General features: G+C 39.6%; 1 protein-coding gene across 1 annotated transcript in view; it reads left to right on the forward strand.

Annotated features, from left to right (window-relative positions):
• gabra6b (gamma-aminobutyric acid type A receptor subunit alpha6b) overlaps positions 1-15279 on the forward strand; it is a 37189-nt gene extending 21910 nt beyond the window's left edge. The window contains exons 9-10 of the mRNA XM_038709292.1: positions 1808-2064; positions 11508-15279. Coding sequence (XP_038565220.1) covers positions 1808-2064; positions 11508-11520 — 270 coding nt within the window. The 3' untranslated portion in view covers positions 11521-15279. The remainder of the gene's footprint in view (positions 1-1807; positions 2065-11507) is intronic.
• The last annotated feature ends 814 nt before the right edge of the window (positions 15280-16093 follow it).

Raw genomic sequence — 16093 nt, forward strand, 5'->3', positions numbered from 1 at the left:
TCTCAGTTTGTCACACTTTGTACTTGGCAACTATCAGTGCTATACCACAGATGAGTTTTTTTTAACGAAGTTATAATGTATTTATTTCAGACCAAAGAAAGGAGACCTTCAGTTCGGACAAAAAATCTATTCTGTATATGGATCTTTTTTGTTTTCTTTTGGACAAGATTCCATGGTTATGCTCCTGATGTCAGACAATACAGAATTGGAATAACAAAATGGTTCAACATGACAGCTGCCATACAACAAGCATCAGGAAAAAAGTCACACTACTACAACATAATTATATAATTTAAATATAAATCACCACAATGTACTTTTCGGAAGGGTTCCTCTCAGACAGAGGATTGTAACAGTTTAATAGTTTTTCAAACTGTAGAGGAGCATGTAATCCTGTGGCCTCACAAATCCATCCTAAATCTTGCAAGTTTAGCTTTTGCTCTAAGACAGTAGTCTGGAAAAACATCCACTGTGAACTAAATACATTTACATTTATTAATTTAGCTGACGCTTTTATCCAAAGCGACTTACAATTGCTATATGTGTCAGAGGTTGCACGCCTCTGGAGCAACTAGGGGTTGAGTGTCTTGCTCTGGGACACATTTGTCTCTCACAGTGGATTCAAACCTGGGTCTCTCACACCAAAGGCATGTGTCTTATCCACTGCACCATCACCACCCAGAAGTAAGCTCAACAGCTTCAGGCTGGACCGGTAAGTGAACTATAGAGAGTTTACTTCCAAAGTTTACTTCCATTCAAACTCTATAGCTACTGTGGTATGTGGTAGCAAACTAAATCAGTTTAAAAATTGTCACAAATCGTGACAAAATTTGTAAACATTTATGACCCTATAAAGTATACACTCATTCAATCATAAGGTTTTCATAAAACAACATTCAAACATTTGATAATCATGTTTCTCTGTAATTGTCCATAATGCTCATTTCCATAATAATTGAATGAAGCTACTGTTAGGTATACCACAATTACCTTGATCCATCAAGAAGTGACTGTTTCAATATTACTTCTAGTTGATACAAAAATGTATACTGTTTTCTTTGGTTTAAAAAAAAGGATGGTTGTCTCTTTCAGTCTCTCCCACACTCTCTGTGACTCTTCGTATAAGCAACACCGTGTTCCTTGACCCATTTCCCAGATGTACTCTGCCTTTCTCTCTGTGCACATACTGTAGCTGATTTACAACTATTGGAGCAGCGAGCATGTGCTGAGATCACACTGGTTTACTGAAAGCTGATGAGGCATAGAGATAACCATGTGTCAATATACTGTGAGCCTCTTCTGTTTAATATGTTTTGTTTGCTTTCCACAACTGCATCAGTCTTCATGGAAGGGGTTGATTGAAATCCATCAAACTGAAAACAAAACATCATTGATTTCCTTTGAGCTTAATTACTGTGGTACTCATTGGTATTCTAGATAGTTTTTTGCAGACACATGCACATTCCCCACATGCACTCACAGCTGTGCAAATATGGCACTAACAGTTAAATCTTTATTATTATTTTTCTTTCATTTTGCTTCAGTTTTTAATTATGTGTGTAATGTGTTGATGTTATAAGATTCCTCCACTTCGCTATTGTAAAATGTTGTCCTGTTACATGCAGAATCAGTTTCTTCTATAGTATTAACATTCTTAGAACATAATATATGGTAATTATATGAGTCTCTGGGTACAACAGCACAGCACCAATTAATTATTAATACCTTCTTATAACATCATGCAATATTCTCTTTAATGTGAATTTCCTCTTACAGATTCTATATCTTTCCTCTTTGCCTCTCAAAGGTGGATACCAGTAGTGTGCTGAAGAAGAGGATGAACTCTGCCCAGCTGTTTGACCGCCCTGCCAAAACATTTCCTAACCCACCTGTCAATGCCCAAGCCTTCCTGCAACAGGGTTCAGCAGTACCGGCCAACAATGTTCTCACTGGCACCAGCATCATCGACAAATACTCCCGCATCCTCTTCCCCCTTTCGTTTGGCGCCTTCAACCTGGTCTACTGGATCGTCTATCTCACCAAGGACACGATGGAGATGTCCAGGTGAACAGATGACATGGTTGTTACAAATAATTCCAGCACCTCCTTCTTTTGTTTGGTTAAATCTTGCACAACGTCAACCTGGCAAATACAATATATATATATATATATATATATATATATATATATAGGCCAATATATATGTATTTATACATATATGTATATGTATTAAATATTATTATATAAATAAGTTCTGTACATTTGTATACATGAAATAAATGGTTATAATCCATTTCTCTATAGGAAATAGTAGTTGCCTCCTAAATTTTAAATGTGATAAATTAATAGCCTTTTTTCACATAAAATGTTTACAGAAAGAGATTTTAACAAATTGCTTAAATGAAATAAGTCCAAGATTTGCTGGCACAGTTTTCTTTGTCAGATTACAAAGTTGCTCCTGATGTTGATGAGCTGCCAGAGTTCATAATATGGCTATTTGATTCTTATTACAGTATTTAATAAAAGAGATATGTAAATGGAGAGATAGGCATGTAGTAGGCAATCAGTGTTTATATAACAAGTACTCTGGGCAAGAAAGGACACATCACATACTGTGTGTTGGATTGCACAGAGAGAGAGAGATTAGATAGATAGATAGATAGATAGATAGATAGATAGATAGATAGATAGATAGATCTAGGAGGACAACATTATCTAGACTAGCACCTCACACAGTGGTCCCACTAAAATCCTCCCTCCTTTAACACAGTTTGCTCCATCTGTTGGTGTAAGTAGACCTATACAGAACAGAATAAGGTATAAACAAATAATATTTAGTGAACAGAATAAGTGAATATAAACTCAACTGGGTCTGTGCTTGATCCAGATCCAGCACCTGTTAATTATAGATAATAATACTATTATTAATTTTATCAGCTGCATCAGACCCATTCAGGCAGATTATCTTTTAAACATTCTCATATGAAAAATACTATTTGGCTGAATACTTGATGGTTAATATTTGCTGAGAGATGTGTTGCCCATATGCCCAGCTAATCAGTCCAAAGTTACAACAAAAATTCAACTGAGAGACTAGATAATCATTGTCTTGCTTTAAAATGATATTGCACCTGTGAGGAGCGCCATCGCGTCCACGTATTGTCTGGAATGGTCTGCACAGAGGTTGCTGTTATGAAGTTTCATTTTGTGCATGCCTATATGAACGAATGTTGATGCGTGACGCAGTTATTTTTTTCCGAGTTGCAGTTTCTAAACACTGTTGCCCACTGGCGTTCATCAAACATAATAAATAGTTGTATTTCACTCTCACTTTTGTCAGGCCCAAAAGCAAGACACAGACAGAAGAGATGCGCTGCCCAGCTAATGTTAGCAAGACAGACAGACTAGAGATGCCCTGCAAGCTAGCACATCAACTAAACGTTACTGTTATTTGCTGACATCAGACTTGTAGAGGAGAGACCACAAGTGTACCTGATTGGTGTTCCACAATTAATTTTCATGGTGTGTTTTTCTTTCTTTTTGTGACCAGAAGAATAGTGCCACTTCATCCCCTCATCAAAGTTGTAAACATTGACCGCTTTTACATCCGCTTACTAGTGAGCAGTATTGGGTTGCCCAGCTCTGCAACCGATTGGCAGATTGTGCGCAAGAAAAAGTCAAGGTACGCCAACAAGTAAAATGTAATAGTGCCGTTACTCTGTACTGGGGAGTACCAGCCCACTGAAAGCACTGGAATGTACAGTATGTATCTGTCTCCAGTCTGTGTTTGTTTTTGTATCTGTATTTTCCAGCCTAAGAGCCATTTATTATTCAACAGCCACACAAAGCTCTTAAACTTTCAGCTCTAATTATTTACCATATGGCTTTTTCAAATGTGTCAGCAGAGTTGTAGGATAATCACTGACTATATACAGTAGTTGTAATTGCAATACAAGACCACTAGGCAACTCGAGCAGGCTCTATATTTGTCATTCAGTGTTTTCCAGTGCGTCTAGTACTGTATGGTGCCAATGGGCTTCGTTACCCTTAACCTGCAGGTGTCTGCTGTCCATGCACAGTGAATTATAGCCTAATGATGGCAAGACAATACACACTTAATTGTGTGTATAAGAGTAGCTTTAGAAAAAATATTTTTATAATTTAGGGGGCATTTGCCAGACATAGATTGCAACACAGCCATGCTGTCTGTCTGTTAGGCTGTACTAAGGCACAGCTGCGCTTTGTACTGAATGTAGAGGTGTTCAGGAGGCCTACACGTCCACAAAACTTTCATCAACAAATTTTCAAATCATTATCTTTTGGCAATAGGGCTCCCCTCCGCTGTTGTCAGCTCAGATGTGATCCACAGTACCAAATTTCCTCCTTAAAGCGTAGACCATAAAAGTCACAGAAACAATAACTCAGCCATAAAGCTGCTGAGCTATTAACCATATGTACAGTGCTTTTTTGACTAGTTTTGTACTGAACTGAACATAACAGCTTGGACCAATAACAGACTGCATGTACTACAGACCTAAAAACCACCGTAATCAGTCAAGGGTTATTGTGAAGGCTTAGAGGCACATTAATGTCATTTTCACATGTGTTGTTTTTCAAATGCATGTGATAAACTGAAACATATAGGGTATATGACTCACACTTGCTATGGGTGGTAAATAGACACAGCAGTCTTCATGGCATGTCTGTCAACAGATGGAATTATGCTGCAGTGTTTTGATGAAATCAAGAGATGTATGTTGCTCTCATATATCACCTCTACAGATCCGGTAGGGTTTGACACTTTGACAGAATCCTGAGGTTTAGGCTGGTTGAAGGAGAACGCTCTGTTTATGATGCATGTGTGCATGCAAGTTTGTGTGTTTGATTTGTCCCAACCATATGCTCTAAACAGATGCTTGGTTGTGCGTTTATATGCACAGTATCGATGCGCTTCACCACTTCTGACTCTGGGGCTTTTCAACTGTGTGGGTTCAGCTCCTTTCATTCCTTGCCTTGCTCTTTCTCTAAAACGGGAAAAACCCTGAGGCTTGAGCTTAGACAAGTCAGATGACATGACAGTGTTGGCAGGCATTGGGATAGCTCTGTGTGACTAACCCTCTTAGTGACACTCTCTTAACTGCTTCTATTAATTGATAGAGACTGTAAGCGTGAATCCTGACAAACTTCTTGATGGAAAGCAGCAGAGTGGTTGTCATAAGGACCTGAACAGGAATTAGAAAGAACATGTAGTATACTTTACACATGTGTTTCTGTATATATGTATATGCATATGTATCCACAGGAATGTCTCCCCATACTGTACATCCAAGACTATGACTGAGCAGTGAGTCAGTGTGATGAACGGAAATGGGAGGTGATACGACATATAGTACCTCAGGGCTGATAAGTGAAAATTCCAGTGGTCTTAAAACCGTGGACAGACTATCATGACCATGGTCCTTACCTACACAGGCAAATATTACACACGCACTACATGTGCTCTCCCCAAGGACACATAGAAGAATAGCACAGGGCAACATAAAACCACCCAACATGTATTACTTTGAAGTTATATTGGTTATTTTGACATGTTAAATTACTGCCATTTTAGGTCTGTTTTGTTCTATACATGCTGTGTACAGCTTTAGGAGATCATAATTTAAATACAAGCACCAACAACAAACCTGGCCTTTTTTGAATAGAAGTCCTTGGTTAAGTCGTCAAAGTCCAACTCCTGGATGAGTTTTGATTCAGTGGCCATTACTTCATTTTTAATCCTGGACATTTGTGAAAAGGACCATTATCCCTTGCAGTTGCTGACAAGAAGCCAACTTCTTTTTGTGCCCAGGCTGGTAGTGCTAGCATTATCCACTGTGGCAGCAGTAGGAGGCAGTGCTGCTCCACCACTACCACACTTCTCTGCAGTCTTCCTATGAAATGCTAGCAACACAGGCATTAGCATCCAAGCTGTCCCCAGGAGGCCATAGGCGGAAATCAGGGGGGTCGGGGGGTCAGCCCCCCCCTCCTAATTATGTAAGTAGTAAAACTTTCAAACACAAACAGGGTAATAAAAGTGCGTTTTAAGTTTAGAAACATTTTGAGTCCCCCCTCTGTTGCCTTACAGTGGTTTGGTCCACTGCCTGCTTTCCCTCTTTACCTCACAAGAGTCCGGTGGGAGAAAACAAGTTTGAATCCTTCAGTATTTGTGGAACTGCTGGAGCCTAATGTTAAGTAGGCAGTCAGGGCTGTTTTTTCCACTTTTAACATCAGATGAACTGATTAATTTCTCTTTAATACAGATGATGCTGAGTCATTAATAAATGAATCGTGACAAAAAATATGATAACCGATCTTTTTGAGCCCACTATGTTATTATAACATTACCTAGCTTGTTTGGTAGCTTGTTTAATAGTAAGTCACCTTCTACAGCTAGAGATGCACTGATTGATTGGCTGGGGACTGATATATGCTGGTTTTCAGCTTAATCAGCGATGACCAGTGACCGGTGCAGAGCAGCATCAAATAGCCAATTTTCTGCCTGTCACATTGAACGTTACAAACACGCTGCACTGCGCCGTGTTTCACATGTGTGCACAGTAGCACAGACAGTAACCTCATGTCACAGCCACACACACACACACACACACATGCTAAAACATGTCTTAGGTGTCTGGAAGTTATTCACTAGAGTGAAGAAGACGCAACGCTCATTATTTACACCTGAAGAGAAACACACTGAAAGAGACGCGTTCTTGTATCACGTTAGAAGATAACAATGGATATTTTAATGCACGGACCAGGTAAAGCAACAGTGAACACACCTGTTGGTGCTGGTGTCATTCATATCACGGTGGTGTCTATCGGTAATTAACAACAGGCCTCCTCCACACGGAGCTAATCTCCTACTGTGAAAACAGAATCGTGGGTGAAAAAATACCAAACGTGAGTTATCTTTTATAAAACTGCTGATAAATAAAGTCAGAGCAGAGAGAGGTGTAGGTGCATGTGTGTCTGACGAAAAAATCAAGGTGAGCAGATTACTTTAGTTTGTGATTAAATGAAAAAATAAGGTGGAGAATAAAGTAGAATTAAAATGGTGAGATTAGAAATAGGATAATGTATTCTTTCCTATAAACAATCAGTAAGTAGAATCAGCCAGGAAAAATGTAATCGGTGCATCTCTTACTACAGCTAACACAACGATAAGACTGCGTGAACCAAAATTAGGCCAATACCGTAGATCTACTGTTGTGTTGGGCTCTGCGCATTATGATGTTAAGTGACAGATCAGTTGGCCTGCTCCAGTTTAATATCTAAGAGACATCCTCTGTCTCAGAAGAAACCTAAAATACTATGTGGAGGACGCAAGTTAATTAGTATAAAATGGCCGCGTGGTGAACCTATGAACCTAAGTCATATTTAAACAACTGTTGCTTTGTGTTGTTAAGATAAATAGTTGCCCATGCAGGAGGCAGCGCTGTAGCACCAGCACAGATGCAAACAGTAACACCATCACCTTCCAGCTGTTTTTTTGGTAAGTTTGATATGTTGAAATAGAGGGTGTAGAACATTACGTTAAGGCCACTCTCTCCCGACGAGACCAAGTATCAGTGACAGTAGCAGACGGAGTTTCTTTCTGTAAGTTTCACGTTGCTGTTTGCTGCTGCTTCAGCAGATGCTTCAATAAATTAAATGTAGAATTTGCGGTTGAAAGCTTTTTGCTGGTCGCACAAAGTTTACAGTAGACAACAATGTTCTTTGCATCTTAGACTGTGACACAATAATGGCAGTAGCTACTTACAGCTGTGGAAAGAACACCTCTCTCCCTGTCTCCCTCATTCTCCATTCTTCCTTTAGTTTTTGGGTATTTGCCGACATGAACAACAATACTGAGCTGCCGCACACTCGCGCAATCATGTTAACGATGGTGCATTCAGTAACGCAGTAACGCAGCGTTACTTGGATTAGTAACTGTCCTAATATTACTGTTTTAGAAAAGGAATCCGTTACACTACTAGTTACTGGGAAAAGTAATGATATTACAGTACTGCCCAACACTGACCAAAGCCATCAGGCCCAAGCCCAAGATGTATTGCAGTCCAATTTGAGATCTGGCTATTGGACATGCATATGAGTGACTAGCTTTTTAAAGTTACAGGTTAGGAACATGTCATGATGATGAACTGTGAGCCTGAACAGACCCATTGTAGACAGCTCTGGTGAAAATGACAGCAGTCCTGCTCAGTGATATAGACCAGAGCTGAATCACAATCCACTGTACAATGCTTCACACTGCCACAATTAACACCACCCACACTAGTGACCCCTTGATTCTGAGTTAGATCCACTTTAATCCAAATATAACATCCATTAAATGAAAGCGGGCAGTCCTTTCATTCCAGGGAAATAAATATACAGCTCCAGTGGCCCTAACTGAAAGCAGATAGCAGTGCACGCAACAGATCCTTTTCTCCCTTTGTAGCTTTGCTTTTATGATAGAAGGCCCTCCTGCAAAGATGAGCTGGACCAGAAGAAAACTCTGTTTGTGTGAGTGTGTGTGCAGTTGGAATTGTGTGTGTGTGTGTGTCTACTTCTGTGAGGATACAGGCGCACAAGTGTATAAATGTGCAATGGCAGCAGTGCCTACCGACTGGAGGCTATTTTAATGAATAGCACCATTCAGAACGAGACATGAAGGAAACAAATTTGCTGAAAACACTTCCTTCCATGAGGGGCCCCAGCTGGTTGGCTGACTGGTTGCTGGCTGGCTTGCTGGCAGGCTGACTGGTGCATGTGTGTCAGAGTGGGTACAGCAGGTGATAAGCCCTGCTCCTCTTTATTGCCCATCAGAGTGCCAGGCTTGAAAAACAACTTCCCATTATTGCTCATAAATCAAAACCACTAAATGCTGTTTCCAACTCAAATCTGATTTTTTTTCGACTGCGCCACCGTAGCCATAACTTTGGTGTAATGATCATTCAATTACAGGCCACTCAGACAGGGAGTGAAGAAGACCGATGTAAACAGAGATCCCCTATCTATCATATTTCTCTCGGCAGTCTCGTGGGAATTGCTACATCACCTTTGTCACCTACTTTGTGTGTGCTTGCATGAATGCTTTTCTCACTCATCTACCTGTGTTTACATGGATGTCTGTGTACGCACTGGAGCGTAGAAATGTGAAAATTTACAAATCCTTATACAGAGATTTGAGAATTGTTATCACACAAGAAAACTACTCTTTGTCCCTGGCTTTCTCTTCACATATACATGCTCTTTCTCTCTCTCTCCAACTATCCATCACACTCAATTGCTCTCTCGATTTCTCACTTTATCAAAGTGTCACTCTTTCAGACACACTCTCTCCCTCTCTCTGCTACCCCATCCCTGACTCTGTACTCCCCCTCACCCCCCATCTCTCCCTCCTTTGGTTAACGGCCTGTGCGCTGCTTCCTCTTGATAAGACGGAACAGCCCAGCAAGCTAAGCAGAGTGGTGACCCTATAACTCATCTACTCAGAATTGATCATCTAGGCATTTCAGAGCAAAGATGACTCTTGTCACTGTAGGACTTGTCTTTTATATCAGTCTTCATTACTGACTGTATAGATGAATATTGACCATCTGTTTACTTACGTAATAGGGGTGTAACGATTCACCAAATCCACGGTTCGGTTTAGACCTCAATTTTTGAGCCACGGTTTGGTTCATACCTCTGTTTTTCCCCCAGTTTTTTGGGGGGGGAGGTCATTATTATTATTATTATTATTATTATTATATTCCATCTTGGGTTAATTAAAGTAGTCGAAGTTGCAGGCATGATCACTCATTCATGACTGGACAATATGGAAAATAATCATGGGACACACCCAGTTGGAAGACAATAAAATTGGTCGAAGGTGTAATTTACAATATAGGCCTACAGCTTGCACTAAATGTAGTGTTTTCGACCTATACTTTACAGAGAGAGATGTTATCTGGTATTTTATTAACTAAAATGGTGGAAATTTTACATTACTTAGCGTCAGTGAAAGCACCACTCCTGATGTCCCTCACTAACATGAGTTTCGGTTTTGATCCGTTCTTGAAAACTGAATCGTGGGTGAGTTTAATAAACACGGCGACTTTATGAAACGTACTGCTGATGGAGAAAGGCAGAAGAGACACAAACAGAGAGAAAGAGAGATAGAAAGAGGTGGAGCAAGCCGGTGTGTTTGCCATCAGAGACCAGAGGTGCAGGCTAGGTGTGTGTGCGTGTGTGAGTGTGGGGAGAAGAGAAGAGGAGCAGATTTAAGTAGTAAATAAAATAAGGTGGACAATAACCTACAATAATCTACTGTCAATACAAATAGGATGTAAACCGCTACCGCCCCACCAGCCGCGAGATGAGACTGTGGACTTTTGGGTCGCGGTTTCGGTCTCGGTTTCAGAACGTTAAAGCCCTATTACTTAATGTAGCAGGGCAGTCTAAAGAGAATGAGAAATCATCAACATGTCACAACACGCCAATATGAGTCTGTCAGTGGTTTCGTGACCTGTCAGTGTACCCCAGAGCAAGACACTGAAGCTTACTCACTGTTTTTAAATCACACTTGACTCTATTATGAGTATTAAAAGTATTAGTTATTACTATTTGAAAGTCTGTCACAGGTAAAGATGAGCTTAGATTAGGCCAGGCTACCTGAAGTATTCACACCATCCTACAATCAAAAACATACATATGTACACGTGTTAAATGCTTCATTTGAATACCAGTTAGTGAGATTGCGCAGTGCAAGATTGTTGGGCTGGAACATAAAGTAAACCATGAGTTTAAACCAAAATTCAATGTCAGTGCACACAGCCACACACACACATTTGAATACTGCACAGAGGAATTGAAAAAAAATTGTTTTAACTAGTAAATCAATTTAATTTTGTTAGTTTAAAGCACATGGACATAGTACCTACTCGACCTCCACCTACCCACCAACCAAAAACACACAGATGCTGGCTTTTATTTTTTTATTTTTTTGCCAGCAGCCATGAAAGTTGCTGAAAATGGCTCTCCGTGCTGTCAAAAGTGTCTCCTGCTTTAACACATCAGGCGGAGGAGGTGGAGGTGTGAACTACCTGGCAGAGGTTCCCAGACGAGTTTCACAAGGTCTTTGTGAACAACATTGGCAGTGAGGGACTGAATAAATTCAAATTTTAAATTCAGCCCGAAATCGATGCCAACCTTCACAGCAAGACTGAGCCAGAGAATGTTACATCATACCAATGTGCATTTGTGCTTGTGTGGAGGCAGATGTGGACAGATGTGGAATGGAGTAGGTGTGTGTGTAGGTGTGTATGCATATATCTGGATGTTTGAATATGATCAAATTTAAAATCCATAATTTGAAGAGAAAACCTTTATTTACTTTGGGCAGCATACCAGGTTTCTCCTTAGCACACACACGCACTTGTACCCAGCTGCCACAGCTTTTCACTAATGCTATCTTTCTTTCTCTTCTTTCTGTCTTACAGGGATACCGTCTAAGCCTAAGAGTCTAAGAGTTTGTCTTCCTGGAAATCACACTTTCATACACCTGCACGGACACACACACGCACACACATATATATGAACACAATAAATAGATGACAGACGTTTGCCAAGCACTCTCTTATGCTGCCTCAATGCATTGTATTTATTTTTAAGTACTCCCGTGGAAAGTGAGGGTTTTAAGAGCAGATGAACCAGCTCCTATTGCCAACTCGGCCCAGGAGCTCACTGCCTGTGGGCCCCAGGCTCTGGAACCATTTCAAACAGGTACTACATCTCTCTCTGTCTCTCTCATTTCTATATTTCTCTTCCCCAATATAAAAAAAAAAGTTACACATTAGGACACTTTTTCAGTGTCTGTCCTGTATCCCCTGCCCGTGTGGATGGGGCAAGATGTTACAGCTAAGCTAGCTAGGCTGCAGAGCCAGAGGCAGAGCCGCTACTTGTATGTTATATTATATATTATATATATTTATTTCTGTATGCGCGCAACATACATGTATTTCCACACATGAGAGGGATTTTGCATGTGTGTTTGAAATGACACATTCCCTACCCTGATATTTAGAACACACTCGAGGGAATGAGTGTACCCGTTGCCCTGACTGGATCTAGTGTGACTGACTGACTCACAGGAACTCTCTCACCCCCAGCTCGTCTTTCCGCTCTTTATTTTTTTGACCCACGACACTCATTTGCAACAACATTTTTTGGTTCTTTGGCTTATTTTCCCTGTGCTGATGCAGTACAGAGGATGTGAAGCAAAATCTTCAAAGGATTTTTATGCTGCGTTCCGCACATACATTGGCCTGGTTGAATATTCACCGGCACATGCACATGCAGAAGTAGAAATGTGCACATACAAATATAAAAAGAATACAGACACTAAAACATGCACACATGCCACTCACTTTATGTTTTCCATGATTTTCACAATGACAGGATTGTATGCCCTAGATTTCCTATGGACAGAAAAACAAATTGAAACATCAGTGCATGAATTAATGACTAGCATAATATTACTTGTTACAATCCAAAGCTGTGATCACAGTAACACACAGTACCTGCCCACAGGAACAGAGGTCTCTGCAAATGTGTTGGGAGAACAAATGTTCAATTTTAAGTTTGCCAGACATTTAATGTAAGCCAGAGGAATTAGTCTTAGCTGCAAAATGTATGACATGCAAGACACTTCAGTGCAACAATGAATGTAAACACAATGAATGGAAAGTTTGAGTCTTACGTCAGACATTCATTAAAAAAAGAAAGAAAACATGCAGTAAACACACTACTGCACATAAACTCGCTACCATCCCATACAGTTAAGTGTATGTTTTTTTAATGTATCCTGGCAACAACCCATCTTTCCGCAGAGAAGATTTAGGCCTTTGTTGACTTACATTATCATTTTCTTTTTTTTTATTGTTTCTTTTCATTGTAGTCATTTTAATTGAAGTTAAAGGATTCCTTCACTCGTTGCCAATTATTTCTTGAGATGACAGCTCTGGTTTCTGGTTTTCACTTTTAAAAAAGCAGTGAAAAATAGAAACCTAAACCTATCATCATCAATTATATGAAAATGCCAAAACATTCATTAATAATCCACTTGTATGGATTTGCATATGATTATACACCGTTTCCAATTAAGTAGAGCGGGAAACATGTTAAAGCCATGTGGTGTCTAAATATAAGCTGATGTGTGTATTGCTTCCTTGTGACATTCATCATCCACGAGGATGTTCTCATTAAAGGTGTCTCTTATCAACACAGGCACCTTTTGAAATAAAATTTAAAAAAGTGCTCACTGCACCAAAAGATTATAGTGGTCTTGAAAACTCTCGCATTTCCTCTGGTTGATGAAAATTCTCCCATAAGCTTTATGTTAAAAAAGCTGTGTAAATTAAGTGTAAATTGCCCCTGTGTTCTTATTCAGTCTCGCACTTGCTAAAGGCCCTATCTATAGAAGGTACAGAACAAGAAGTATCGTTATTGCCTGGTTCTATATTCTGTAATATTGTGTTATGATTATTTTTATTCCAGTTGGTAAGGGAACTCTTCATTTGTTAGAATTGTGTGTATATTTCTTATGAGCACTTTGATTTGTTAAACAAACCAGCATGGTAGAGCTTAGTTCAACAACGCCGATATAATAAATAAATAATGCATGATTAAAACTTTGCATCATAAATATAGTTCAAGAATAAAGAACAAAAATATGCAATGCAATAAAAAATGCAATATAGACTGTTGTTGGACCCCCAAGGTTGGGATCCATTGCGTAAAATCATATTATGAAGTTGCAAAGCTGTCATGAACTGGTTGCAAACAAGCAACTCTATCGCCAGATAAGAACATTAACACTGGACAATTCTGCAAAACCTCGGATTACATCCAGCGCCAAGGATTTGAAATCACTTTCTACGATATCTGCACATGGCAACTATGATGGCTAAGGTATGTTTAGGGTCAGGCTACTAAAACATAAAAAGGCAAACCTTAATTGCAAGTCTGTGACAGGACTTGCAAACTCCTGTCTCCGGCATGAAAATCTGATTTGCTAGGTTTGTACTTACGAGTGTACTTTAAATCTTTGGTCAGGTGAAATTGAACTGACATGTAACTGTGGCCTAATCTTGTCAATTATGAAGTGCAAATGATTTGTTAATTTTCAGGCCTGTTTCTGCATGTTTTTTGTTCTTTCACATCTACACCAAAGGACTAAAAGAACAGTGTTGTCACACTGTATGAAATGTCTTTGTATCCTCCCTTGTCCTCTACTTCATTCATCACCCTCCGACCCTCTGTCTTTGAGGCAGAGGCTGATGAGACAGTGCACTTCAGCCCCAACTGCTCTGTATGTCAGGCTCCATTGTGGCAAAACCTGACCTCAGACTGCTACAGAACTGCTGGCTCCACCCCAATGGAGCCTCACAAAACCAGCGACCTAGCATCTCCAGCGGTGACGGTGTGTTTCTGCAGAATATACTCGAATAGTCAAACAGAAATAAGTGAGAGGGCATATATGGATGTGTGTGCGCATGTGTGCGTGTTTTTTTATACGATTGAGCTTATTTGCTTTTATCAGTGACCCAATAGATCTGCCCTCTGATCCCAGCCTAGACACTAGCTCAGTTCCATCGCACCACATTGAGAACCGCACTTGCATGACCTCCAATCCTTATTGTGCTTGTTAGGGTTGTTGAATGTAGAAGGTTGTGAATTCCATAGAATATAGAATTCTATTGCTATGGTGTCTGCGGCCATAAACTGCCCTTTTGTCATTTTGTTCTTTTCAGAAGCATGGGCTTTATTGAGTCTTTCATTTAGCCAGTTAAAGCCTTTTTTTTTTTTTTCTACACTGTCATTTGGCCAGAAATTGTGGGGACAATTTAGAAGACAACGAATGCTCTACATTGTTAATTTATGTGTATATTTTGTGAATATGATTAAGTATTTCTGTAGGTTGCTATTTGTATTCCAACTTTAGGACCCTGCTTGATGATCAGCTGCACTGCATCAACCATTTGCACTGGTCTGAATGACAGAAAACAACTTTTGTATTTTAGCAGTTTAGTTCATCCACATTTGCTCCTTGTACACATTGCTCTGTATTAGTTATTATTGTCATGAGGATGGCCTGTTTTTATTGCAACAAAAAACAATAGTTGTATATTCAGCCCCTGTTAATAAATGAACCCATATTCACATTTCCCACAGGATTGTATATTACAATGTTCAATAAAGCCAGATTATGTATATATATATAAATATATATTTTTTCTCTCTTTCACTTTGTATAAAACTGCCACTGTGAACGGATAGATGCTGTATTTTACAATAGCCTTTGAGGCTCCTTTCATTGTGGAATTTTGACACAGTCTTTGTTTTAAGTCTGTGATGATGCAATCTCTGTAGCCCATCAAACAGGACATGTTATTATTATTGCCACCATTTTCATTATATGACGTGAGGAACTTTTTTCATCCAAATAGACCATTGCGAGATAATTATTACAGTCTGTATTCATGCAGATCACGATGGTTTCAACTAACCAGTTTCATTTGTTACATTTGAAGCCAATAATTCTCATTTCACACATAAGTTGTTGTACACTAAACATGACTCCTTTACAGCTCCCAATGATCATAGTGATGATGTGATATGAGATATCGTGAAAGGAAGGTAGGGATGTACTTTGGTCAGGCACACACACATTTTTAAAATTCAGCGGCAATATGTTCTACTCTATAAATTTACACTACAGTAAACTACAGTTTATGACACTGTATTGGTTGACATTCATGTTTATGCAGCTACTGTATATATATACTTGTATACACACGTTTTTTTCTAAAACATCATAAAGGCATGTATTTGGCCCTAAAGAAAAGTGAGCCTCTAACCCCTGCATTGGTAACTCTGTATTCATCCACCCAGAGGAGTGTAACCTCCACCCTCACCCCCAGTCACACTCTCCTCTCACTCTTCTTTCATTCACCTACACTAAGAGCAGCCAGCAGGCAGAAATAACCAGATGATGAATGATAAAAAAAGGTTTATCGTCCAACAT

Source organism: Micropterus salmoides, unplaced genomic scaffold, assembly GCF_014851395.1.
Source record: "Micropterus salmoides isolate LMB-PRFRI ecotype aquatic unplaced genomic scaffold, ASM1485139v1 Ms_hic_scaffold_9, whole genome shotgun sequence".
NCBI classification, from domain to species: domain Eukaryota; kingdom Metazoa; phylum Chordata; class Actinopteri; order Centrarchiformes; family Centrarchidae; genus Micropterus; species Micropterus salmoides.